The 28000-nt window shown below is 48.7% G+C and overlaps 1 protein-coding gene across 1 annotated transcript; it reads left to right on the top strand.

Moving 5' to 3' along the window:
• trappc11 (trafficking protein particle complex 11) lies at window positions 1–27997 on the top strand. The gene is made up of 30 exons (XM_038276064.1): window positions 1–288; window positions 2317–2542; window positions 4976–5145; window positions 7766–7836; window positions 8023–8137; window positions 8216–8315; window positions 8953–9026; window positions 11045–11141; window positions 11331–11464; window positions 11763–11904; window positions 12002–12095; window positions 12787–12866; window positions 21005–21083; window positions 21209–21263; window positions 21350–21495; window positions 21592–21653; window positions 21802–21934; window positions 22370–22500; window positions 22676–22801; window positions 22866–23059; window positions 23128–23276; window positions 23369–23490; window positions 23562–23681; window positions 24177–24242; window positions 24326–24482; window positions 24578–24689; window positions 24757–24848; window positions 24933–25066; window positions 27525–27692; window positions 27766–27997. Exons 2-30 carry the CDS (start codon window positions 2336–2338, stop codon window positions 27808–27810), a joined length of 3375 nt encoding a protein of 1124 aa, XP_038131992.1. The 5' UTR covers window positions 1–288; window positions 2317–2335; the 3' UTR covers window positions 27811–27997.
• Window positions 27998–28000: the final 3 nt, after the last annotated feature.

Below are 28000 nucleotides of genomic sequence, written 5' to 3'. Positions count from 1 at the left end.
AGTTGAACCGGAAGTGAAAGTTTCCCGGAGGTCGCTGACTAGCTGTGGAGTTTGTTGTTGTTTCAGCTGCCTCCGCAGGCTAACTTGGCTGTTATCTTTCTGTGTGGTGGAGGTGAAGGTGGAGGTGATGAGCTTCGTGGTGTTCAGCAGAGCAGGTTTGAAGCCGCAGCAGAGACGGACAGCCTCCGGTTGAAGCTCGGTGCCTCGCCCAGCAGCTCAGCTAGCTTCCCCGCTTCAGTGCATTAAGCTCAGCCTGAACCTGCTGTCACCTAAAGGGATGCCTTTGAGGTATTTGCCCCCCAGAGGACCTTTCTGCTCATTTGTAGAGTATATCTGTGTGTTAATTTATTTTCTTTATTCGGAATGACCGCAGGCTGCAGTGTTAGCCTAGCCTGGTTAGCTTCCTGGTTCCGCTTTCGTATTAAGATTTAAGCTTCTTCCTTTTTTATATGATGTGAAGCTAATGCCACCGGCGTCTCCCAGCGGTTCTGCGATGTTTTATGCGGCTGTCGTTGCCTGTAGAGGCGGTGGTTGCTGTTAGCCGGGCTTGGCTTCAGACCTGTCACTGTTAGCAGCTAGGCTAACCTCCAGGTCTCGTGACCTGGTCTGTTTATGCCAATATTTCCTCTTGAAGTCCTGTATTCCATCAAATTAAGTGTCACATCAAGTGTAGAAATACAGTAGCATTTTTAGCTGCTATTTATTTATTGTAATTTATATTAAGTCCTAGAGATTAAGATTTTAGATTAGATTGTAAATAATTTAAACCTAAAAGACAGGAGTAGCCAGCAGACAGAGATCTGTTTAAATGTTTAAACTTAAAACCATAAAACTGTTGATGGGCTAATAACTTATTTGGAATGATTGGATTTGAAATAATTGGCTTCTCTAAATCCTGCTTAGGTGTGTGTATGAATGGTTGTTTGTCTCTGTGTTGCCCTGCGATGGACTGGAGACCTGTCCAGGGTGGACCCCGCCTCTCTCTGTCCATCCTGCCTCTCTCTGTCTCCCCATCCTCTCTCTGTCTCCCCATCCTCTCTGTCTCCCCCTCCTCTCTCTGTCCATCCTGCCTCTCTGTCCACCCCACCTCTCTGTCCAGGGTGGACCCCACCTCTCTCTGTCCACCCCGCCTCTCTCTGTCCATCCTCCCTCTCTCTGTCTCCCCATCCTCTCTCTGTCTCCCCATGCTCTCTCTGTCTCCTCATCCTCTTTCTGTCTCTCCATCCTCTCTCTGTCTCCCCCTCCTCTCTCTGTCCATCCTGCCTCTCTGTCCACCCCACCTCTCTGTCCAGGGTGGACCCCACCTCTTTCTGTCCATCCCTCTTCTCTCTGTCTCCCCATCCTCTTTCTGTCTCCCCATCCTCTATCTGTCTCCCCCTCCTCTCTCTGTCCATCCTGCCTCTCTGTCCAGGGTGGACCCCGCCTCTCTGTCCATCCTGCCTCTTTGTCCATCCTGCCTCTCTGTCCAGGGTGGACCCCGCTTCTCTGTCCATCCTGCCTCTCTCTGTCCACCCCACCTCTCTGTCCAGGGTGGACCCCACCTCTTTCTGTCCATCCCTGTTCTCTCTGTCTCCCCATCCTCTTTCTGTCTCCCCATCCTCTATCTGTCTCCCCCTCCTCTCTCTGTCCATCCTGCCTCTCTGTCCAGGGTGGACCCCGCCTCTCTGTCCATCCTGCCTCTTTGTCCATCCTGCCTCTCTGTCCAGGGTGGACCCCGCTTCTCTGTCCATCCTGCCTCTCTCTGTCCACCCCACCTCTCTGTCCAGGGTGGACCCCACCTCTCACCCACGGGCAGCTGGAGATAGGCACCAGCACCCCTCACCACCCCAGCAGGGATGAAGCGTGTCAGAAAATGGATGGATGGATTTCAAAAGGATTCTTGTTGACTTTTCCTCATTTTTACTATTGAATGTCAAATAACAAACTGGTAACAGCCCATTAATTAGGTAGTTTTCCTGTTTAAATAACAATTTGGTTTATTCTGCCTGGAAACAAAAGGCAGATAACTTCCTTTTTTTGTCCTCTGAAATGATGATAAGCTCGTTCTACGTATTATTTGCAGGTGAGAGCAGTCCTCCAGGTGCTGGTTGATGTAACAATGGTTTTTTAGGGGAGGGGCTTAGTTTTGATGATCCATCAATGCTGGTCCATGATTTTCTAGCTAAGTTTGTTACTATCTCAGATCCTCTGTGGTGGTAAATAAAGGACTGAGCAGCTGCAGAATGACCTGCTGAAGCTCAGCTATTTACTGCATCCATTGAAGATGGTTCTGTATGAGCAGCTGTTTGCCTGTAATGGTGTGTTGCTCCTCTGTAGGTCTGTCTGTTGAAGCTTCATGATGGCAGGATCTCAGTGGGAACTCCCCCCAGAGCTGTGCTGTCGGCCCATGGCCTTCGTGGCTTTGACCGGACTGGATGTGATCTACAACGCCGTGCATCGGGCCATCTGGGACGCGTTCTGTGCCAATCGCCGCGCGGACAGAGTGCCCATCTCCTTTAAGGTTCTTCCAGGAGACCACGAGTATCCCAAATGTCGCACTAAGGTGAGCAGTGACCTGAGGGAAGCGTTTAGTGGCTAACAGCAGTCTGCATGCTGACTTCTGATCAGAGCTAAAACATGGCGGCCTATAACAGCTCGGATAAATAATGTTGGATTAAAGCGGAACACCTGCTGCCCTGTCAGGGTTTTGTTTATTCCAACAGAACCTCCCACTGTCTGGAACCCAGACTGGTCTGGATCTGACTACCATACTTAACCACAACTATTGACTGTTTTTCAATGAAAGTAATATAATGAAATTTCCCAATTAATCTAAATACCTTTCAACAACCTCTTTAACAATGGAACTCCCAAGACTGGTTCTGAGATTTTAAAGTGAAATAATTTTATTTCCATTAATCTTATGTTGCTCATCATGTTCACTGACATTTCCTGTTTCTATATTTCCTTTTTATTTTTTAATAAAATAAAAACCTAAAAAATAAATATGGTTGATTTTACCTCAATCTCCCACAGCCGTCATTTGACGGGTCTATTAGTTGCCTAGCAACCAACATTCTACCTAGAAAAATCTGAAACTGTTGACTTCTAACAGAGAAACAGGCTTTAGAAATGCTTCAGAATATGGATGATAGTGATTCAGGCTTAGAGGGGAAACTTTTCTTCCAGGTTAGCATAGCGCTGCCCACACCTCAGCCGGTCCACTCAGCGGCCCAAAGCCAAACCAGAGCCCCTGGGCTGCTATGATCACACACAGGTCTGCCTGGATGCGTTAGATCAGATGATTAGAAAGGATTCTGTAAAAGCTTCAACGCTAAGGTGGCCTGTGGCTGGATTTTATGATCGTTCAGGAGCTGTTTGAACGCCACCGTCTCACACACAGATTTTATCCTTGAACTGGTAAAACGTTTGAGTGCCGACCTCATGCTCTCCACAGGTTACCAGCCCCTCCCCCGCAGTAGAACAGCTTTGGCGAGGCAAAGAGAACAGAACCAGGAGCTCCAGCACTCACAAAAAACGCTCGTATGATGTCTGTTATAAATGTGAAAAAGTGGAAATGTTTGCGGGAATCAATCAATTTCTCTAAATAGACTTAGACAGATTTATTTAGTCATTTTGTAAAAGAAATTTCGTTTAGACAATTTAATTTTTAAAGTGCAGCCTTGATAAGGTAAGCAGCATTGATAAAAACACATTGTGATATCAGGTCACTATATCTAGGTATGGAATGCGCATCATTCATGTTTGCTTGGCAGCAGTGATGTCAGACGGATCTGGATATGATCTTAGCATCCAAATGGGATTTTATCCTGGAGGAAGAGGATCTGATGCTGGAGCATTAGGGGCCTGTTTCCTGGGCTTCACCCATCGGTTGTTGTTGAGCTGCTACTACTGCCTCCAGCTCCTGAAGCACTCGCTTCTCCTGGCTCAGGGGAGGAAGAGGACGATGGTGACGATGCTGTGAGGGTGGTAGCCCCTGGGTTAAAGAGGCTGACGTGGTTGAAGCAGCCTTGGTTCCATCGGCAGGTTTAGCAGCAACAGACGATGCTGGAGAAGGTGTGGAAGCCAGAGGGGGATGGGAGGAGCTGGCTGGGGATGTTTCAACATTTGGCAGGGAAGCATCTAGAGTGCGCTTCTCATTTTTACCTGCAGAGGGCAGTGCTTCCCCTCTAGATCCTGAGAGCAGTCTCAGAGGAGCCTCCGGTCACGCAGAGCTCTTTGATTCTATCGATCGGTATAGCGTTAGCACCTCCAGGCTAACAGCCTTGTCAGGTACTGCTGGATGCAGCAAAGACCTCGTCAGAATGATGGCGCAGCAGCTACATATCGAGTCGGAGATCATCCATTTCGTTTTCCAACGAGCGGATGTTGGAGAGCAGGACAGATGGAAGCGGTGGTTGGTCGGGTTTTCTCTTAAGCACCCCGCAGCTTTTTAAACGGTCAAAAAGTATTTAAAACCTTTTGTGATCGTAGCTCCAGCAGGTGTTTGCGATCATAGATGCGGGTTTGATGTCTAGTTTGTATCGTTTTAAGCGGCATAATTGGGAAATTGTCGAGGGGAGCCGTTCTTGGCCGCTACCTTGGTAACCAAATCAAGAATAATAAAAAATGATAAATAGATGAAATTATAATTTAAAACTTTGAACCTGTGTAGTAAAACATTCTTATTTATTTCACTGATTTATTTTAATACAAATTTTAAAAAATATTATTGTATAATGCAGCCTTTAAAATCTATATTAGACCTGTTTTAAAGTTTACACGTGCTAGAACTATTTGATGTCAATGACATCATCACTACTCTTGCATTTCATTGGGTAAGGTGGCAGTGGGAGTTGTAGGATCAGAAGTCTGGGAGTTCTAGTGTTCGACCGAAGAAACCTCTTTAACATCTGCTGATTGAGACACCAACATCTGGAAGAAAAGAAGATGCTAATTTTCTGAGCTACTGTAAATATTTCTCCTCTGTGTTCAGAGAACGTCATACGAGTGGTACATCCCTAAAGGCATCCTGAAGACCGGCTGGATGAATAAACACCTAAACCTGGTCCCGGCTCTGGTGGTTCTGTTCTACGAGCTGGACTGGGACGACCCACAGTGGAAAGAGAAACAGTCAGAATGTGCAACTAGAGTAGAGATCGTCAGGTGAGAACTGTAGTTAGCTCTGCTGTGTTAGCATACAGTAGTTAGCTCTGCTGTGTTAGCATACAGTAGTTAGCTCTGCTGTGTTAGCATACATTAGATGTGCTGTGTTAGCATATAGTTTGCTCTGCTTTGTTAGCAGGCAGTAGTTAGCTCTGCTGTATTACTTTACCATAGTTAGCTCTGCTGTGTTAGCATACAGTAGTTAGCTCTGCTTTGTTAGCAGGCAGTAGTTAGCTCTGCTGTATTACTTTACCATAGTTAGCTCTGCTGTGTTAGCATACAGTAGTTAGCTCTGCTGTGTTAGCATACATTAGATGTGCTGTGTTAGCATATAGTTTGCTCTGCTTTGTTAGCAGGCAGTAGTTAGCTCTGCTGTGTTAGCATACAGCAGTTAGCTCTGCTGTGTTAGCATACAGCAGTTAGCTCTGCTTTGTTATCATACAGTAGTTAGCTCTGCTGTATTACTTTACCATAGTTAGCTCTGCTGTGTTAGCATACAGTAGTTAGCTCTGCTTTGCTTGCATGCAGTAGTTAGCTCTGCTGTGTTAGCATACAGTAGTTAGCTCTGCTTTGCTTGCATGCAGTAGTTAGCTCTGCTGTGTTAGCATACAGTAGTTAGCTCTGCTTTGCTTGCATGCAGTAGTTAGTTCTGCTATGTTAGTTTACCATAGTTAGCTCTCTGTGTTAGCATACAGTAGTTAGCTCTGTTGTGTTAGCATACAATAGCTGTGCTGTGTTAGCATACAGTAGTTAGCTCTGCTTTGCTTGCATGCAGTAGTTAGTTCTGCTATGTTAGTTTACCATAGTTAGCTCTGCTGTGTTAGCATACAGTAGTTAGCTCTGCTTTGCTTGCATGCAGTAGTTAGCTCTGCTTTGTTATCATGCAGTAGTTAGCTCTGCTGTATTACTTTACCATAGTTAGCTCTGCTGTGTTAGCATACAGTAGTTAGCTCTGCTTTGCTTGCATGCAGTAGTTAGCTCTGCTGTGTTAGCATACAGTAGTTAGCTCTGCTTTGCTTGCATGCAGTAGTTAGCTCTGCTGTGTTAGCATACAGTAGTTAGCTCTGCTTTGCTTGCATGCAGTAGTTAGCTCTGCTGTGTTAGCATACAGTAGTTAGCTCTGCTTTGCTTGCATGCAGTAGTTAGCTCTGCTGTGTTAGCATACAGTAGTTAGCTCTGCTTTGCTTGCATGCAGTAGTTAGCTCTGCTGTGTTAGCATACAGTAGTTAGCTCTGCTTTTCTTGCATGCAGTAGTTAGCTCTGCTGTGTTAGCATACAGTAGTTAGCTCTGCTTTGCTTGCATGCAGTAGTTACTTCTGCTATGTTAGTTTACCATAGTTAGCTCTCTGTGTTAGCATACAGTAGTTAGCTCTGTTGTGTTAGCATACAATAGCTGTGCTGTGTTAGCATACAGTAGTTAGCTCTGCTTTGCTTGCATGCAGTAGTTAGTTCTGCTATGTTAGTTTACCATAGTTAGCTCTGCTGTATTAGCATACAGTAGTTAGCTCTGCTTTGCTTGCATGCAGTAGTTAGCTCTGCTTTGTTATCATGCAGTAGTTAGCTCTGCTGTATTACTTTACCATAGTTAGCTCTGCTGTGTTAGCATACAGTAGTTAGCTCTGCTTTGCTTGCATGCAGTAGTTAGCTCTGCTGTGTTAGCATACAGTAGTTAGCTCTGCTTTGCTTGCATGCAGTAGTTAGCTCTGCTGTGTTAGCATACAGTAGTTAGCTCTGCTTTGCTTGCATGCAGTAGTTAGCTCTGCTGTGTTAGCATACAGTAGTTAGCTCTGCTTTGCTTGCATGCAGTAGTTAGTTCTGCTATGTTAGTTTACCATAGTTAGCTCTCTGTGTTAGCATACAGTAGTTAGCTCTGTTGTGTTAGCATACAATAGCTGTGCTGTGTTAGCATACAGTGGTTAGCTCTGCTTTGCTTGCATGCAGTAGTTAGTTCTGCTATGTTAGTTTACCATAGTTAGCTCTGCTGTGTTAGCATACAGTAGTTAGCTCTGCTTTGCTTGCATGCAGTAGTTAGCTCTGCTGTGTTAGCATACAGTAGTTAGCTCTGCTTTTCTTGCATGCAGTAGTTAGCTCGGCTGTGTTAGCATACAGTAGTTAGCTCTGCTTTGCTTGCATGCAGTAGTTAGTTCTGCTATGTTAGTTTACCATAGTTAGCTCTCTGTGTTAGCATACAGTAGTTACCTCTGTTGTGTTAGCATACAATAGCTGTGCTGTGTTAGCATACAGTAGTTAGCTCTGCTGTGTTATCATACAATAGCTGTGCTGTGTTAGCATACAGTAGTTAGCCCTAATGTGTTAGCTTATAGTAGTTAGCCTTGCTATGTTAGCTTACAGTGGTTAGCTTTGCTATGTTAGCTTATAGTAGTTAGCTTTGCTATGTTAGCTTACAGTGGTTAGCTCTGCACTGTTAGCTTACAGTGGTTAGCTCTGCACTGTTAGCTTACAGTGGTTAGCTCTGCTCTGTTAGCTTACAGTGGTTAGCTTTGCTATGTTAGCTTATAGTAGTTAGCTTTGCTATGTTAGCTTACAGTGGTTAGCTCTGCACTGTTAGCTTACAGTGGTTAGCTTTGCTTAGCTTAGTAGTTCTATGCTTTGTCTTTAGGACCAGTCTTCAGGGCAGGAACACCAAAGTGGCGGTGGTTTTAATTCAAAAGAAGACTCCTCTCCCTCCAGGTAATTATTCTCTTCAGTGAAAAACTGAGTAATTTAAATTATTCACACCCCTAGAACTCTTTCTCATTTGGTCCCAGTCCAATTTGAACCTTCAGTGCTTTACTTAGGACCACACCCGTGGAAGGATTTAGAGCTTTGAACTGTTAACTGTGTTCAGTTGTTGATCTTCCCTTCATGTGTCCTCAGGGGAGGATCTGGTGGCATCAGAGCGAGCTTCAGCTCTTTGTAACTCCTGTGATCTGTCCGGCAAGAGCCTGTTTGTTCTGCCTCACACTGACCACCTGGTCGGCTACATCATCAGGTATGCATATTAGAACGCGGAGGGGTCTGTCCAGGGGGAATGCGAGCTATCATGGTGTGTTTCTGATGTCCCTTAAAGGCTGGAGAACGCATTCTATGAACACGCTCAGACGTACTACTACACAGAGATCCGACGGGTCAAATCCCATAAAGAGTTCCTCAACAAGACAACTCACCAGGTAGGAAGGCCCACCCACCATCTTTCTAAAATATTCAACCTCCCTCAGCTTAGCTCCACTCTGTAACGTTTCTAAAACATCACAGCTCCTATGGGATGAACGGGGCCTCAAAGGATTCTGGGAAAATATGGCATTTTATTTCTAATCAGTGTCGATAAGGATGGAGAAAGAAAACAGGCAGGGAAGAAAGTTTGTTTACAAACTTTCTTCCTGTCTTGGTTGCCGGGATGCTTTATCCTTCCTTCCTTCCTTCCTTCCTTCCTTCCTTCCTTCCTTCCTTCCTTCCTTCCTTCCTTCCTTCCTTCCTTCCTTCCTTCCTTCCTTCCTTCCTTCCTTCCTTCCTTCCTTCCTTCCTCCCTCCCTCCCTATAGTGCTCCCTCCCTTCAATCCTTCCTTCCTTCCCTATAGTGCTCCCTCCCTTCAATCCTTCCTTCCTTCCCTATAGTCCTCCCTCCCTGAGAAGGTGATTCCTTCCATGGTCCGGCCGGGGTAAACCGTCCCAGATTTGTTCCTGGTGCCTGAAGTGGTTCTGGGGGTGTCTCAGGCCCCTGGATCTGTAAAGTCTGGCGTGTTTAATGGTTCTCACCCCCAGTATTGTTCTCCTTTCTGTGTTTCCTACTGCTGTTGCTGAGGGCAGCTGCTGTTTGTCCGACACCAGTTTAAAATGGCGTTCCTCAGTGAGCTGAAGCAGGACACCCAGAACGCTCTCAAGTAAGTTTTATTCCTGATGCTGTTAAAAATGCTAAACTTTCTTGCTGTAGGGCTAAACCAAGCCCCGCCCAATTACAGTTGGCCCTGGTTGTGTAGGGCCCTGGCCCAAACCGGCCACTAAACACCAACCCAAGGTCCATGGAGGTTCTGCCACATTAAGGGCCAAACCAGTAGACCCTTCAGCCCTTAAATACTGGCTGTGTCCAAATGTTCGCCCTGATCCCTATATTGGGTCCTATATAGTGGTTATGCCAGTTTAACTGACTGTCCAAACGTCTAGTGGATGAAAAAGTAGCGGTCTCCAAATTTCCCACAATGCACCTTGAAAGATAGTGATCACTGTCACTACCCTATCCGTCCCATCAGCTCATCATCAACCAGAAATCAATCTGGATCACACTTCATTTTATTTTGTAAAAAAGACCTAAATTACTTTTTTCTCCCCTTAATACTAGTGAGCGTACTAAACTATAATGTGTTAAACGTTAATGATGTATTTCCTGAGAAAATAAATACATTAAAATCCTTTCTGTTTTATCCCTCTGTTCCCGATCTGTACGTGAAATAGGATGCTATGCTACTTCCTGGAGCTAACTTTATCAGCTTTGGATCTAAACATTAATCTAGTCTTTGTTTTCCTTTCGTTTTAACATTATGGTATATAGTTTATAGTTTTCATCATATTTAGCAGGAGTTCTGAGCATGTCCCATGATGACGTCAGACAAGCAGTTAAACAGAAAATATAAAAAAACATCAAATTGTCTCATAAAAGTCAGTAAATATTTTTTATGGCTTTGTATTGGCATTCTTTTGTGAGTTAAGGATAAAAATAAGTATTTCTAGTACCATGATTACATGATTTATTAAAACCTGGTTGTATATCTGGTTGAGTTGATGTTATGGATCGTTCTTCCAGGATGGATCAGGTAAAGACAATTATGCTTTGCACGGAGTGCTCTCCTCGCAAAGCATTATTTGCATATGTGCAAGCAGATATCCATCCAGTTCATCATAAATAATGAAATTATTGTACGAAAGTATTAAAATCTGGACTCGGGGTGAACGGGAGCACGCAGAATAAATCTGGATCAACTGGAACAGAAGCGTACTGATGACATAACCATATTCAAAGCTAGTCTGGAGCTGCATTTCACCTGTTATTAATAGTCTCTAGATAATGATAAAGTATGACTTTTTTCATTTAGTGGGGGAATAATAATGAACACAGTCAGATAAACACAAATCAAACGAACATTTTGCCAAATAAAACAATCAAACCTCCATCATAACCAGAGGTCCTTCACACACGGCTATGCAGAGAGAGGACTGCTGCAGAAGGGCTAACGTTAGCCCTGCCTGCAACAGATGGGCTAACATTAGCCCTGCCTGTTGCGGACGGGCTAACGTTAGGGCTGACTGCTGCGGACAGGCTAACATTAGCCCTGCCTTCCACAGATGGGCTAACATTAGCACTGACTGTTGCGGACGGGCTAACGTTAGCCCTGGCTGCTGCAGACGGGTTAAAGGTTAGCCCTGGAAACACTGGCATTTCAATGTTGGTTTGGGAAAAATAAAAAGACGCCATTGATCCCTGAGGGGAAGATGCTCTTTGAAATGTTTGATTTGAATGCAGAAATGTATTTTTAAGAGAAGGGCAAAGCTTTGATTTCATGTCCAGCTGCAACACAGAGCTACAGCCACACACAAAGAGGCTGGTTGCCATACCAACGACTGCTTTTTATTTCCGTAGGAGGGCAGAGGGTGTCCCATTCCAGTTTAGACCCCCACCTTCTATCCAGGTGGCGTCCACACTGAGGGGGGCCTCAGTGGTAGTTAGGGGGTGGTGGACGGGGGATGGAGTGGGTTTGGTTCCATGTGTGATGTGAAATGATCCTTCCTGCTTCCTGTGGGGCTGCTGATCGGATCTGAGCCCCTGATGTTTCCTAGAACAGACCATAAAGTGACGGTTAAGGCTAAGGACTGTAGCTAGCTCTGATCTTCTCCTCTGTGGCTGCAGGTACTACAGAGCTGCGTACAGTCTGGTGCATGAGCTCAGAGCCCATGAGACCAACATGCTGGAGATCAAAACCATGGCAGGATTCATCAACTATAAGGTTAGTCTCTGCTCCTCTGGGTCTTGGGGAGCTGGAAGAGGCTTACTAAACCATTGCTCCCAGGTCACCTGCTCAGAGGTCAGCATGAAGCTGCAGACCTTTACTCCTGCCTGCTCTGACCCAGTGGTCCGCCTCGCGGTCAGCGTCTGCCCAGCCCCTGGTCTCACCTCTCTCTCTGTGTCTCTGCAGATCTGCCGTCTGTGTTTCCAGCACAACACGCCTCTGGACGCTATAGCTCAGTTCAGGAAGCACATCGACCTGTGTAAGAAGAAGATCGGCAGTGCTGAGCTGGCCTTTGAGCACTCGGCGTGGATGTCTAAACAGTGAGAAACACGCTGCACTTGAACACACCATGAGGCCTCAGTAATCTGAATACTTACCTGTTCACCTTTTTAGTATCAGTCCCCTTTGATGAGTAATGACAGAGCAGAGCGTCTGCCTCAGAACATCTGATGCTCTGTTGACCTCCTGTCAGAGCGTGTGACTCTTTGTGATGTCAGTAATGAGGTTAGAAGGCGGTGTGTGAGGGCGAACTGTTATCACAGTCTAAGGTATCATCAGAGCTGGAGGCGAGCGCGGCTGGGTGTCTGGTTCTCAGGTCGGGTTTCTGCTTCCTAACAGGTTCCAGTCTTTCGGCGAGCTGTTCGATGAGGCGATAAAGTTGGGTCTGACCGCCATCCAGACCCAGAACCCAGGTTTCTATTACCAGCAGGCCGCCTGCTACAGCCAGGACCGGAAGCAGATGGCCCAGCAGCTCTGCCAGGTAAGACCCTGTGCGAAAAATCCACTCTGCACGTTATTAATTGCTGTTTGATCGTTCTAAGCTCATCTGAGGAACTGTTTGGATCCTTTGTGTCCAGGCTGGAACCACCTACCCTTCCCCTGACCCTCTGGACACCCAGAGTGGAGGACTGGACTTCTACGGCCAGAGGCCCTGGAGACAAGGACACCAGAGTATGTTCTTCCCCTGAGGAACTGGAGCTGGATCAGCGACAGATTCTGTGATCTTGCCCACCTAGAACTTTCATCCTCTGATCCACTGTGTTCTGGATTGACTTTGACAGCAATGCATGGAATACGTTTAGATTTATCTTTTATTTCTCTGTATCTAGCTTTAAAGTTGTAGAAATTTGAATTGGTTTCTTAATGGAGTTTTAAACTGTTGTTGGTCTAGTCTATCATCTGTCTTCACTAGGGGTGTCCCAATACAACCTTTTCATTTCCGATAACACTACTGCAGCTTTAAGATTTGATCGATAGCAATAGGATATCAGCACAGATCATACATACTTTTCTTACTTATTTTGTACTGTTGAATGTTAGAAAAGCCTTTATCAAGTGATTTTAATAAAAGAGAACAATCGTCAACAACAATTTTTTGGGCTAAAATCAGACCGATATCCAATATTAATATTGGATTGGGACATTCTTGATCTCCAAAAGGCCACAGATAAGATCATTCTCAGTTTCTAAAAGAGTGACAATTTATTAGTCTGCCACAAAGAGCCTATACTACTGTAGAAAGCCAGCGAAGCAACCACCTGTTTGTGGTCCTCACTCGGTAACAGCGGTATTCCAAAGAAGTTATATAACAGACTAAGATGCTAGCAGCGCTCAGATTAAAGATGGTTGTTGTTGTTTACAGGTATTGATCCAACTGATCCAGAGAAGGAGAAGATGGGGATTCTGGCTCTGCAGATTAAAGAGAGAGACGTCCCCCACTCGGTAAGAAAATACCGGCTGAATGTTTTTATTTTCCAGGTGGGTTTAGGAAGTTTCTGCTTTCTTTCCACTGTAGAGGTCACTATCATGGTTAAAGAACTTAACCAAGTCATCATACAGGTGCTGGTCATAAAATTAGAATATCATGAAAAAGTAGATTGATTTCAGTAATTCCATTTAAAAAGTGAAACTTGTATATTATATTCATACATTACATACAAACTCATATATTTCAGATGTTTATTTTGTTTAATTTTGATGATTACAAATGACAACAAATGAAAATCTCAAATTCATCATATCAGAAAATTAGAATATTGTGAAAAGGTTCAAAATTGATGGCCCCTGGTGCCACACTCTAATCAGCTAATTAACTCAAACCACCTGCAAAAGCCTTTAAATGGTCTTTCAGTCTAGTTCTATAGGCTACACAATCATGGGGAAGACTGCTGACTTGACAGTTGTCCAAAAGACGACCATCGACACCTTGCACAAGGAGGGCAAGACACAAAAGGTCATCGCTAAAGAGGCTGGCTGTTCACAGAGCTCAGTGTCCAAGCACATTAATAGAGAGGCGAAGGGAAGGAAAAGATGTGGTCGAAAAAAGTGTACAAGCAAGAGAGATAACCGCACCCTGGAGAGGATTGTGAAACAAAACCCCTTCAAAAATGTGGGGGAGATTCACAAAGAGTGGACTGCAGCTGGAGTGAGTGCTTCAAGAACCACCACACACAGACGTATGAAAGACATGGGTTTCTGCTGTCGCATTCCTTGTGTCAAGCCACTCTTGAACCACAGACAGCGTCAGAAGCGTCTTGCCTGGGCTAAAGAGAAACAGGACTGGACTGCTGGTGAGTGGTCCAAAGTCATGTTCTCTGATGAAAGTAAATTTTGCATTTCCTTTGGAAATCAAGGTCCCAGAGTCTGGAGGAAAAGAAGAGAGGCACTTCATCCACGTTGCTTGAAGTCCAGTGTAAAGTTTCCACAGTCAGTGATGGTTTGGGGTGCCATGTCATCTGCTGGTGTTGGTCCATTGTGTTTTCTGAGGTCCAGGGTCAACGCAGCCACATACCAGGAAGTTTTAGAGCACTTCATGCTTCCTGCAGCTGACCAACTTTTTGGAGATGCAGATTTCATTTTCCAACAGGACTTGGCACCTGCACACAGTGCCAAAGCTACCAGTACCTGGTTGAAGGACCATGGTATCCCTGTTCTTAATTGGCCAGCAAACTCTCCTGACCTTAACCCCATAGAAAATCTATGGGGTATTGTGAAGAAGAAGATGCAATACACCAGACCCAACAATTCAGAAGAGCTAAAAGCCACTATTAGAGCAACCTGGGCTATCATAACACCTGAGCAGTGCCACAGACTGATCGACCCCATGCCACGCCGCATTGCTGCAGTAATACAGGCCAAAGGAGGCCCAACTAAATACTGAGTGCTGTACATGCTCATACTTTTCATGTTCATACTTTTCAGTTGGCCAACATTTCTATAAATCCTTTGTTTTTATTGGTCTTCAGTAATATTCTAATTTTCTGATATGATGAATTTGAGATTTTCATTTGTTGTCATTTGTAATCATCAAAATTAAACAAAATAAACATCTGAAATATATGAGTTTGTATGTAATGTATGAATATAATATACAAGTTTCACTTTTTAAATGGAATTACTGAAATCAATCAACTTTTTCATGATATTCTAATTTTATGACCAGCACCTGTATAAGTTTTTAGGGACACCTACAGTACATTTTAGCTAATAAGTTGTGGGGCAAAAAAACTCCAGAGAGGTTCAACTTTCCCTTAAAGAGTGTGAAACTGCTGCAGTAGCTTCCCTTTGGTAAATAGCGCCACCTAGCTTTGTGACACGTTAAGCTACTTTAGCTCCCGTCTGGTGAATAACGCCACCTAGCCTCTGACTCGTTAAGCTACTTTAGCTCCCGTCTGGTGAATAACGCCACCTAGCCTCTGACTCGTTAGGCTACTTTAGCTCTTGTCTGGTGAATAGCGCCACCTAGCCTCTGACTCGTTAAGCTACTTTAGCTCCTGTCTGGTGAATAACGCCACCTAGCCTCTGACTCATTAGGCTACTTTAGCTCTTGTCTGGTGAATAACGCCACCTAGCCTCTGACTCATTAGGCTACTTTAGCTCCTGTCTGGTGAATAACGCCACCTAGCCTCTGACTCATTAGGCTACTTTAGCTCCTGTCTGGTGAATAGCGCCACCTAGCCTCTGACTCATTAGGCTACTTTAGCTCCTGTCTGGTGAATAGCGCCACCTAGCCTCTGACTCATTAGGCTACTTTAGCTCCTGTCTGGTGAATAGCGCCACCTAGCCTCTGACTCATTAGGCTACTTTAGCTCCCGTCTGGTGAATAACCCCACCTAGCCTCTGACTCGTTAGGCTACTTTAGCTCCTGTCTGGTGAATAACGCCACCTAGCCTCTGACTCATTAGGCTACTTTAGCTCCTGTCTGGTGAATAACGCCACCTAGCCTCTGACTCGTTAGGCTACTTTAGCTCCCGTCTGGTGAGTAACGCCACCTAGCCTCTGACTCATTAGGCTACTTTAGCTCCCGTCTGGTGAATAACGCCACCTAGCCTCTGACTCATTAGGCTACTTTAGCTCCCGTCTGGTGAATAACGCCACCTAGCCTCTGACTCATTAGGCTACTTTAGCTCCTGTCTGGTGAATAACGCCACCTAGCCTCTGACTCATTAGGCTACTTTAGCTCCTGTCTGGTGAATAACGCCACCTAGCCTCTGACTCGTTAGGCTACTTTAGCTCCTGTCTGGTGAATAACGCCACCTAGCCTCTGACTCGTTAGGCTACTTTAGCTCCCGTCTGGTGAATAACGCCACCTAGCCTCTGACTCGTTAGGCTACTTTAGCTCCCGTCTGGTGAATAACGCCACCTAGCCTCTGACTCATTAGGCTACTTTAGCTCCCGTCTGGTGAATAACGCCACCTAGCCTCTGACTCGTTAGGCTACTTTAGCTCCTGTCTGGTGAATAACGCCACCTAGCCTCTGACTCGTTAGGCTACTTTAGCTCCTGTCTGGTGAATAACGCCACCTAGCCTCTGACTCATTAGGCTACTTTAGCTCCTGTCTGGTGAATAACGCCACCTAGCCTCTGACTCGTTAGGCTACTTTAGCTCCCGTCTGGTGAATAACGCCACCTAGCCTCTGACTCATTAGGCTACTTTAGCTCCTGTCTGGTGAATAGCGCCACCTAGCCTCTGACTCATTAGGCTACTTTAGCTCCTGTCTGGTGAATAACGCCACCTAGCCTCTGAATCGTTAGGCTACTTTAGCTCCCGTCTGGTGAATAACGCCACCTAGCCTCTGACTCATTAGGCTACTTTAGCTCCTGTCTGGTGAATAACGCCACCTAGCCTCTGACTCGTTAGGCTACTTTAGCTCCCGTCTGGTGAATAGCGCCACCTAGCCTCTGACTCATTAGGCTACTTTAGCTCCTGTCTGGTGAATAACGCCACCTAGCCTCTGACTCATTAGGCTACTTTAGCTCCTGTCTGGTGAATAGCGCCACCTAGCCTCTGACTCGTTAAGCTACTTTAGCTCCCGTCTGGTGAATAACGCCACCTAGCCTCTGACTCATTAGGCTACTTTAGCTCCCGTCTGGTGAATAACGCCACCTAGCCTCTGACTCGTTAGGCTACTTTAGTTCCTGTCTGGTGAATAGCGCCACCTAGCCTCTGACTCATTAGGCTACTTTAGCTCCTGTCTGGTGAATAGCGCCACCTAGCCTCTGACTCGTTAGGCTACTTTAGCTCCTGTCTGGTGAATAGCGCCACCTAGCCTCTGACTCATTAGGCTACTTTAGCTCCTGTCTGGTGAATAGCGCCACCTAGCCTCTGACTCATTAGGCTACTTTAGCTCCCGTCTGGTGAATAACCCCACCTAGCCTCTGACTCGTTAGGCTACTTTAGCTCCTGTCTGGTGAATAACGCCACCTAGCCTCTGACTCGTTAGGCTACTTTAGCTCCTGTCTGGTGAATAACGCCACCTAGCCTCTGACTCGTTAGGCTACTTTAGCTCCCGTCTGGTGAGTAACGCCACCTAGCCTCTGACTCATTAGGCTACTTTAGCTCCCGTCTGGTGAATAACGCCACCTAGCCTCTGACTCATTAGGCTACTTTAGCTCCCGTCTGGTGAATAACGCCACCTAGCCTCTGACCCATTAGGCTACTTTAGCTCCTGTCTGGTGAATAACGCCACCTAGCCTCTGACTCATTAGGCTACTTTAGCTCCTGTCTGGTGAATAACGCCACCTAGCCTCTGACTCATTAGGCTACTTTAGCTCCTGTCTGGTGAATAACGCCACCTAGCCTCTGACTCGTTAGGCTACTTTAGCTCCCGTCTGGTGAATAACGCCACCTAGCCTCTGACTCGTTAGGCTACTTTAGCTCCCGTCTGGTGAATAACGCCACCTAGCCTCTGACTCATTAGGCTACTTTAGCTCCCGTCTGGTGAATAACGCCACCTAGCCTCTGACTCATTAGGCTACTTTAGCTCCTGTCTGGTGAATAACGCCACCTAGCCTCTGACTCGTTAGGCTACTTTAGCTCCTGTCTGGTGAATAACGCCACCTAGCCTCTGACTCATTAGGCTACTTTAGCTCCTGTCTGGTGAATAACGCCACCTAGCCTCTGACTCGTTAGGCTACTTTAGCTCCCGTCTGGTGAATAACGCCACCTAGCCTCTGACTCATTAGGCTACTTTAGCTCCTGTCTGGTGAATAGCGCCACCTAGCCTCTGACTCGTTAGGCTACTTTAGCTCCCGTCTGGTGAATAACGCCACCTAGCCTCTGACTCATTAGGCTACTTTAGCTCCTGTCTGGTGAATAGCGCCACCTAGCCTCTGACTCATTAGGCTACTTTAGCTCCTGTCTGGTGAATAACGCCACCTAGCCTCTGAATCGTTAGGCTACTTTAGCTCCCGTCTGGTGAATAACGCCACCTAGCCTCTGACTCATTAGGCTACTTTAGCTCCTGTCTGGTGAATAACGCCACCTAGCCTCTGACTCGTTAGGCTACTTTAGCTCCCGTCTGGTGAATAGCGCCACCTAGCCTCTGACTCATTAGGCTACTTTAGCTCCTGTCTGGTGAATAACGCCACCTAGCCTCTGACTCATTAGGCTACTTTAGCTCCTGTCTGGTGAATAGCGCCACCTAGCCTCTGACTCGTTAAGCTACTTTAGCTCCCGTCTGGTGAATAACGCCACCTAGCCTCTGACTCATTAGGCTACTTTAGCTCCCGTCTGGTGAATAACGCCACCTAGCCTCTGACTCGTTAGGCTACTTTAGTTCCTGTCTGGTGAATAGCGCCACCTAGCCTCTGACTCATTAGGCTACTTTAGCTCCTGTCTGGTGAATAGCGCCACCTAGCCTCTGACTCGTTAGGCTACTTTAGCTCCTGTCTGGTGAATAACGCCACCTAGCCTCTGACTCATTAGGCTACTTTAGCTCCTGTCTGGTGAATAGCGCCACCTAGCCTCTGACTCATTAGGCTACTTTAGCTCCCGTCTGGTGAATAACGCCACCTAGCCTCTGACTCGTTAAGCTACTTTAGCTCCCGTCTGGTGAATAACGCCACCTAGCCTCTGACTCGTTAGGCTACTTTAGCTCTTGTCTGGTGAATAGCGCCACCTAGCCTCTGACTCGTTAAGCTACTTTAGCTCCTGTCTGGTGAATAACGCCACCTAGCCTCTGACTCATTAGGCTACTTTAGCTCTTGTCTGGTGAATAACGCCACCTAGCCTCTGACTCATTAGGCTACTTTAGCTCCTGTCTGGTGAATAACGCCACCTAGCCTCTGACTCATTAGGCTACTTTAGCTCCTGTCTGGTGAATAGCGCCACCTAGCCTCTGACTCATTAGGCTACTTTAGCTCCTGTCTGGTGAATAGCGCCACCTAGCCTCTGACTCATTAGGCTACTTTAGCTCCTGTCTGGTGAATAGCGCCACCTAGCCTCTGACTCATTAGGCTACTTTAGCTCCCGTCTGGTGAATAACCCCACCTAGCCTCTGACTCGTTAGGCTACTTTAGCTCCTGTCTGGTGAATAACGCCACCTAGCCTCTGACTCATTAGGCTACTTTAGCTCCTGTCTGGTGAATAACGCCACCTAGCCTCTGACTCGTTAGGCTACTTTAGCTCCCGTCTGGTGAGTAACGCCACCTAGCCTCTGACTCATTAGGCTACTTTAGCTCCCGTCTGGTGAATAACGCCACCTAGCCTCTGACTCATTAGGCTACTTTAGCTCCCGTCTGGTGAATAACGCCACCTAGCCTCTGACTCATTAGGCTACTTTAGCTCCTGTCTGGTGAATAACGCCACCTAGCCTCTGACTCATTAGGCTACTTTAGCTCCTGTCTGGTGAATAACGCCACCTAGCCTCTGACTCATTAGGCTACTTTAGCTCCTGTCTGGTGAATAACGCCACCTAGCCTCTGACTCGTTAGGCTACTTTAGCTCCCGTCTGGTGAATAACGCCACCTAGCCTCTGACTCGTTAGGCTACTTTAGCTCCCGTCTGGTGAATAACGCCACCTAGCCTCTGACTCATTAGGCTACTTTAGCTCCCGTCTGGTGAATAACGCCACCTAGCCTCTGACTCATTAGGCTACTTTAGCTCCTGTCTGGTGAATAACGCCACCTAGCCTGACTCGTTAGGCTACTTTAGCTCCTGTCTGGTGAATAACGCCACCTAGCCTCTGACTCATTAGGCTACTTTAGCTCCTGTCTGGTGAATAACGCCACCTAGCCTCTGACTCGTTAGGCTACTTTAGCTCCCGTCTGGTGAATAACGCCACCTAGCCTCTGACTCATTAGGCTACTTTAGCTCCTGTCTGGTGAATAGCGCCACCTAGCCTCTGACTCGTTAGGCTACTTTAGCTCCCGTCTGGTGAATAACGCCACCTAGCCTCTGACTCATTAGGCTACTTTAGCTCCCGTCTGGTGAATAACGCCACCTAGCCTCTGACTCATTAGGCTACTTTAGCTCCTGTCTGGTGAATAACGCCACCTAGCCTGACTCGTTAGGCTACTTTAGCTCCTGTCTGGTGAATAACGCCACCTAGCCTCTGACTCATTAGGCTACTTTAGCTCCTGTCTGGTGAATAACGCCACCTAGCCTCTGACTCGTTAGGCTACTTTAGCTCCCGTCTGGTGAATAACGCCACCTAGCCTCTGACTCATTAGGCTACTTTAGCTCCTGTCTGGTGAATAGCGCCACCTAGCCTCTGACTCGTTAGGCTACTTTAGCTCCCGTCTGGTGAATAACGCCACCTAGCCTCTGACTCATTAGGCTACTTTAGCTCCTGTCTGGTGAATAGCGCCACCTAGCCTCTGACTCATTAGGCTACTTTAGCTCCTGTCTGGTGAATATCGCCACCTAGCCTCTGACTCGTTAGGCTACTTTAGCTCCCGTCTGGTGAATAACGCCACCTAGCCTCTGACTCATTAGGCCACTTTAGCTCCTGTCTGGTGAATAACGCCACCTAGCCTCTGACTCGTTAGGCTACTTTAGCTCCCGTCTGGTGAATAGCGCCACCTAGCCTCTGACTCATTAGGCTACTTTAGCTCCTGTCTGGTGAATAACGCCACCTAGCCTCTGACTCATTAGGCTACTTTAGCTCCTGTCTGGTGAATAGCGCCACCTAGCCTCTGACTCGTTAAGCTACTTTAGCTCCCGTCTGGTGAATAACGCCACCTAGCCTCTGACTCATTAGGCTACTTTAGCTCCCGTCTGGTGAATAACGCCACCTAGCCTCTGACTCGTTAGGCTACTTTAGTTCCTGTCTGGTGAATAGCGCCACCTAGCCTCTGACTCATTAGGCTACTTTAGCTCCTGTCTGGTGAATAACGCCACCTAGCCTCTGACTCATTAGGCTACTTTAGCTCCCGTCTGGTGAATAACGCCACCTAGCCTCTGACTCGTTAGGCTACTTTAGTTCCTGTCTGGTGAATAGCGCCACCTAGCCTCTGACTCATTAGGCTACTTTAGCTCCCGTCTGGTGAATAACGCCACCTAGCCTCTGACTCGTTAGGCTACTTTAGTTCCTGTCTGGTGAATAGCGCCACCTAGCCATCTCTCTCTTAATCTCCACAGGAGTTGATCATTGCTCTTCTCAGCAATGCTGTTGCCCAGTTTAAGAAGTACAAGTGTCCTCGGATGAAGAGTCACCTGAGTGAGTGCCACTCTCCCTTCAGACCACCTTGTTTCCTTCCTAACAGAAGTCTGTGTGATTTGGCAGCTGATGTAGGATCTTCCTGCTTAGCTCTAAGCCTTTCTTTGCTATGTTGTCCTTTGCAGTGGTGCAGATGGGAGAGGAATACTACCATGCTAAAGACTACACCAAGGCCCTGAAGTAAGCCTCCAGCTTTATTTATTCCTCTGTGTTTGGTTGGTCTGTCTGCAGGAGGTTCTTCATCATCTGTGTTTGGGTCTCCTCAGGTTGCTGGACTATGTGATGTGTGACTATCGCACAGAGCGATGGTGGCCTCTGCTGACGGCCATACTGACCACGGCGCTGCGCTGTGCTTATCTGATGGCCAGTGTGAAGGACTACATCATCTACTGTATGGAGCTGCTGGGCAGAGGTACCAGAGGCAGATTGCTGTTAGGACTGACACTGGACAGCCTGATCAAAAACCATCAGTGGACCTAAGTTTGCCTGCTTACGTTTTGTCCTTCAGCTTCTACCCTGAAGGAGGAGCAGAAGTCAAGGATAGAGAAGAACCTTTTTAAGGTGCTAATGGTAAGTAGCAGGAGTGTTTAACCCCAAACTTAGCCGTACATTTAACCCCACTGTGTTGTCTTAGTTGTTGCCCTTGCTGCCCTGGCAGCAGTCTGAAGCCATGGGGCTCTAACCAAACATGTCCAACCACATCTCCTCCTGTTTTCAGAACAAGGTTCCAGAGGCTGAGGCAGAGTGTGATCCGTCTTCTGTCAGCACCGCCAGGTCGCTTTGGAGCGACCGCATGGCTTTGTCAGGATCCAATGAACTGACCGTGGAAATGCAGGACTACATCCCATTCAGTGAGTGAACACTCCTGGATTAGTTCGAGCCACTGCTGGACTGCAGCCGTCTGCAGAAGGCAGAGATTCAGAGGCAGCTTTAAATTTCCTCACTTGATGACAGTAGCAATGGTGGCCCTCTGTCCGGCTGCCCTTCCTCTCATCCTTCCTGCCTTACTCTCTACATACACCACTCTCTACATTTAAAGCCAGACCACAGCCGATTGATCTCACCTCAGTTCCTCAGAAACTAGTATTTATCATTCTAAAAGCTTCACTAAAGGTAAAACAGCCCAAATATATCAGCCGGTCGGTTATTCTTCATATTCAGGAGCCAGAGTGTTTCAGTGTTTATCTGATGTTTCCAGAGGTTTGATGAAGGATTTCAGGTTTACCAAAGATGTCGGGGCTCCTTGATCAGAGTTTCCTGTTTAAATGTTTCTTCTGTGTCTGTAGTTCAGTGCAAAGCGCGGTTCCAGTCTCCTAGCTTCCACGTGGACCAGCCCATCCAGCTGCAGGTGTTCCTCAGGGCTGACTGTCCGCACCCTGTGTCCTTCACTAAGCTCAGCGTCAGCCTCAGCAACCAGGTACCAGGACCGCTGCTGCTTGTGGGTGGTGGGGGTTTAGAAGCGCCTTCGTCCCTCTGACGGGGGGGTCATGCTAGCAGTGTCCTTCAGGCTGGCAGTCAGACCGGTGTGGTGGGGGTTCTTCCTGGTCCTGGACCAGCTTCTGACTGGGGGCCACCTGTGGGTCTCTCTTCAGGAATACAACCAGTGGTGTGTGGTGGAACCATCGGGTCCAGAGACCAGGACGCTGTCACCATGGAAACCTGAAGGCTACAGCTTCAGCTTTGTGGCCAGAACTGAAGACGTGGGGCGGAAGGTGGAGGTAAGAGGAGGGGGGGTCACTGCGTCAGATGGGGGGGTCTGTCACTGAGCCTGTCTCTGTGCAGATTACCGGTGTGGAGGTGATGCTGGGCAGTGACGGCGGCCGCTGCGTGTTCCTGAGCTGGAGAGGTGCTGGTGGAGATGCCGCCTCCACTCAGGAAGCCCTGCAGGCCAGCAGGTCGTCACGGCGATGGGGGCGGGGCGCCGAGACCCGTCAGGAGCCGGACTGGGACAGCGTGACGCTGCAGCACAGCACCATGTAAGGCCGCCCCTCCCCAGTGGTCTCCAGCCCGCGGGCCGACTGCAGTAACCCTTGTTGTTCCTCAGGATCATCTCCAGGGTCCCGAAGATCAGCGTCCAGCTGAGCCACCAGCCTCCTGCTCTGTCCAACGAGATGTACCGCATCGGCCTGACCGTCCAATCACAGGAGGACGCTGTAGCCAGGGATGTTAGGCTCACCGCCGGTCTGAAGCCAGGTATGCCATGAACCACCAGGTGGTTGCGAACAGAACCAGACCTGCTGGTTCTCTGGTTCTCCACGTATGAACATCTCTGCATGTGTTTCCAGGTCAGGAGGCCGGTCTGGGTCAGAACACCCATGTGACGCTGGACGGGTCGGCCGTGTGTGACGACAGCGCCCCGGCTCTGCTCACCGAGGTTCCTCTGGGCGATCTGAAACCAGGAGAACAGGTACGCTCCGCCTGCTTCTGCAGCCCCTCCCCCGAGGAGTTCTGGTGACGCTGAGTTCTGTTGGGTTCCAGCTGCAGACGTGCGTGTTTGTGAGGTGCGTGTCGACCGGGCCGCGGGTCTTCCTGTTCCACGTGGCCTACAGCATCGACACGGCTGTGGAAGGACGGCGCATCGTGTGCAGATGTCACAAGGTAGGGAGCTCTCTGGGTTCATCTCTAGAGCTCAGAACCAGGAAGTTTGGGTCGATCACTCTGTGAGGCTGTTAGGGGTAACGGCTCTGCTGCATTTCCTCTGTTAGTAGTCTGCAGATTCTTTATGGTGTTCTGGTCTGATCCGTTTCATTGGACCAGCTTCAGTGCGGGCTGTTACCAAGTCCTGCTGCTGGACAATCTTCTGTTTTCTGCCTCACTTTTTCCTTCTATCCAACTTTCCCTTAATGTGGCTCTGCCTCACGTAGGACCACCCCTCCTGGTGGACGGTGTCAGTCACTGCCACCTTACAATCCTACAGTTGGACATGCATCTGGGTTTGGACCAGAACCTGGACAGGACCAAACATTTCTTGTTTTTTATGTGGGGCTTTCACATCTGCGAGCCTGAATCATCCTAGACGGCTTCATTTGTCCTCACTGAGACCTATGTGAGTAGATCTGCTGTCACCATCCTAGCTCTCCCTGTCCTCCCCAGGATGAGACAGTTGCTGTAGAGACCGTGGTCCCGTTTGACGTCTCAGTGAAGTTCGTTTCCACCAAGGTGATCCGCAGTTCCTGCATCATGTTATAGCTAGGCGGCAGCAACTGCAGACGGAGCGTTTCTCATGGTCTGTGTGTCCCCAGTTCGAACTGCTGGAGCAGGTGGCGGTGGATGTCCCCTTCCTGCTGATGACCGACGTCCTCTCGTCTTCTCCATGGCCTCTGCTGCTAGGCTCCTCCCAGCTGCAGCTGCTGACGGTGACCAGCAACACTCCTCAGCTGCAGTCGCAGCTTCAGCAAGGTAGCAGAGCGCTCCTCTGGCTGAGCCCAATTGGACCGGTGCCAGATTTAATCATATGTCTCCCTGTCCATCTGTCTGTCTCTCCTTCTCTTCAGTGGTTCTGCAGACGGGTGAAGGAGCCAGTGAGTGTTTCTGTCTCCGAGTTCCACCGGGCGCCAGCAGCAACAGCACCATGGCAACAGGACAGTACATCCTCTCATGGAGGAGGTAGGTGAACAGCAGCAGACACACCCCTAAGTCTGAGCAGTCTGACCAGTAGAACTGTGTCAAACAGGAAGTGTTGTGGTTCCGACGGCCCCCTGATCCAGACCACCGTCCCTCTGCCTCATGTCGTCCTGGAGTCTGTCCCGCTCTACATCTACGCCGGTCAGTAGGTGTTGAGATCTTCTGTTTTCCTCCTCACTGAGGGCTCTAGCTCTGATCCGATGTGTTTGTGTGACCCGTGTGCAGATCTTCCTTCCTTTGGACGGGTCAGAGAGTCTCTTCCGGTCTGGTACCACATAGAGAACAGGACGGCCCAGCTGCAGGAGGTGGAGATCGCTGTGGATCCATCAGACGCATTCATGTTCTCTGGACTCAAACAGGTGATCAGAGGAAACAACTGAATGGACCAGAACCAGACCAGGACACCTGCAGACTGACTGGGGACTAGAAGTAGTATCATGACTGTCTTGCTGTGACCCAACCGTGTCTCTGTAGAACCGTCTAAGCGGGTCTTTGTAGAACCTTCTAACTCGGACTCTGTAAAATTTTCAAACAAGGTCTCTGTAGAACCTTCATCCGGTTCTCTTTGGAACCTTCTAACCAGGTTTCCTTAGAACCTGCTAACCAGGTCTCTGTATAACCTTCTAACCAGGTTTCCTTAGAACCAGTTAACTGGATCTCTGTTGAATCTTCTAACCGAGTCTCTGTTGAACCGTCTAACCCGGGACTCTGTTGAACCCTCTAACCCGGGACTCTGTTGAACCCTCTAACCCGGGACTCTGTTGAACCCTCTAACCCGGGACTCTGTTGAACCGTCTAACCGGGTCTCTGCTGAACCGTCTAACCGGGTCTCTGTTGAACCGTCTAACCGGGTCTCTGTTGAACCGTCTAACCGGGTCTCTGTTGAACCGTCTAACCGGGTCTCTGTTGAACCGTCTAACCGGGTCTCTGTTGAACCCTCTAACCCGAGACTCTGTTGAACCCTCTAACCCGGGACTCTGTTGAACCCTCTAACCCGGGACTCTGTTGAACCCTCTAACCCGGGACTCTGTTGAACCCTCTAACCCGGGACTCTGTTGAACCGTCTAACCGGGTCTCTGTTGAACCGTCTAACCGGGTCTCTGTTGAACCGTCTAACCCGGGTCTCTGCTGAACCGTCTAACCCGGGTCTCTGCTGAGCCGTCTAACCCGGGTCTCTGCTGAGCCGTCTAACCCGGGTCTCTGCTTAGCCGTCTAACCCGGGTCTCTGCTGAACCGTCTAACCCGGGTCTCTGCTGAACCGTCTAACCCGGGTCTCTGCTGAGCCGTCTAACCCGGGTCTCTGCTGAACCGTCTAACCCGGGTCTCTGCTGAGCCGTCTAACCCGGGTCTCTGCTGAACCGTCTAACCCGGGTCTCTGCTTAGCCGTCTAACCCGAGTCTCTGCTGAACCGTCTAACCCGGGTCTCTGCTGAACCGTCTAACCCGGGTCTCTGCTGAACCGTCTAACCCGGGTCTCTGCTGAGCCGTCTAACCCGAGTCTCTGCTGAACCGTCTAACCCGGGTCTCTGCTGCACCGTCTAACCCGGGTCTCTGCTGAACCGTCTAACCCGGGTCTCTGCTGCACCATCTAACCCGGGTCTCTGCTGAACCGTCTAACCCGGGTCTCTGCTGAACCGTCTAACCCGGGTCTCTGCTGAACCGTCTAACCCGGGTCTCTGTTGAACCGTCTAACCCGGGTCTCTGCTGAACCGTCTAACCCGGGTCTCTGCTAACCGGGTCTCTGCTGAACCGTCTAACCCGGGTCTCTGCTGAGCCGTCTAACCCGAGTCTCTGCTGAACCGTCTAACCCGGGTCTCTGCTGCACCGTCTAACCCGGGTCTCTGCTGAACCGTCTAACCCGGGTCTCTGCTGAACCCTCTAACCCGGGACTCTGTTGAACCCTCTAACCCGGGACTCTGTTGAACCCTCTAACCCGGGACTCTGTTGAACCCTCTAACCCGGGACTCTGTTGAACCGTCTAACCGGGTCTCTGCTGAACCGTCTAACCGGGTCTCTGTTGAACCGTCTAACCGGGTCTCTGTTGAACCGTCTAACCGGGTCTCTGTTGAACCCTCTAACCCGAGACTCTGTTGAACCCTCTAACCCGGGACTCTGTTGAACCCTCTAACCCGGGACTCTGTTGAACCCTCTAACCCGGGACTCTGTTGAACCCTCTAACCCGGGACTCTGTTGAACCGTCTAACCGGGTCTCTGCTGAACCGTCTAACCGGGTCTCTGTTGAACCGTCTAACCGGGTCTCTGCTGAACCGTCTAACCGGGTCTCTGTTGAACCGTCTAACCGGGTCTCTGTTGAACCCTCTAACCCGAGACTCTGTTGAACCCTCTAACCCGGGACTCTGTTGAACCCTCTAACCCGGGACTCTGTTGAACCCTCTAACCCGGGACTCTGTTGAACCGTCTAACCGGGTCTCTGTTGAACCGTCTAACCGGGTCTCTGTTGAACCGTCTAACCGGGTCTCTGTTGAACCGTCTAACCGGGACTCTGTTGAACCCTCTAACCCGGGACTCTGTTGAACCGTCTAACCGGGTCTCTGTTGAACCGTCTAACCTGGGTGCTGACCCTGAACCGCGGCGCTGACAGGACCGCTGAACTGACCCTAAACCACTGGGCTCAGTTGAACCCGAGTGTTTGAGGAAAAGGCCGGTGCTCCTACTCCCAGTTGTCTGGACCCCATTATAGTTTAGGGTGTGAATACTTTTCCCATTTAGGGAAGGGGGCCATCTAATGGAGTCTCACCCAGCAGTGCTGATAGAACTGGTTCTCCTCTGACCCGGCATGTGGTTCTGTGTCCTGTAGGTGCGGCTCCGTGTGCTGCCCGGTACCGAGCAGACCCTACTGTATAACTTCTACCCGCTGATGGCGGGCTACCAGACGCTGCCACAGCTCAGCCTCAGCCTGCCGCACTGCCCCACCGCCAGCGGCACCGCGCTCAGACGCTTCCTGCCACAGCGCATCTTCGTTAAGGTGAGTCTGGGTGCTGCCGGTTCTAACCACAGAGCGCCGCCTCTCTGACCAGAACCTTCCACTTTGTGTTCAGCCTCAGGGTCGGCAGGCGGACGACGCCTCCATCGCTGCAGCCTGAGGAACATCCCCGACACGGAGGACTCGGTCAGTAACACTATCCATCACCATGTTGGACCCAGCAGCAGCGCCGTGGTTCTGGAAGGACCGGAACCGGATGAGGGATGCCGGTCCTGAAGTCAGCTGCCTGTTTGATGTTTGCATGTCAGCTGTGAACATGTCATGGAGGAGAGAATAAATATTTAACAACT

Source organism: Cyprinodon tularosa, unplaced genomic scaffold, assembly GCF_016077235.1.
Source record: "Cyprinodon tularosa strain WSP-4 unplaced genomic scaffold, ASM1607723v1 ctg992, whole genome shotgun sequence".
Taxonomy (NCBI): Eukaryota; Metazoa; Chordata; class Actinopteri; order Cyprinodontiformes; family Cyprinodontidae; genus Cyprinodon; species Cyprinodon tularosa.
Note: the sequence above shows the minus strand (reverse complement) of the source record. Positions and strands in the feature narration are given on the sequence as shown.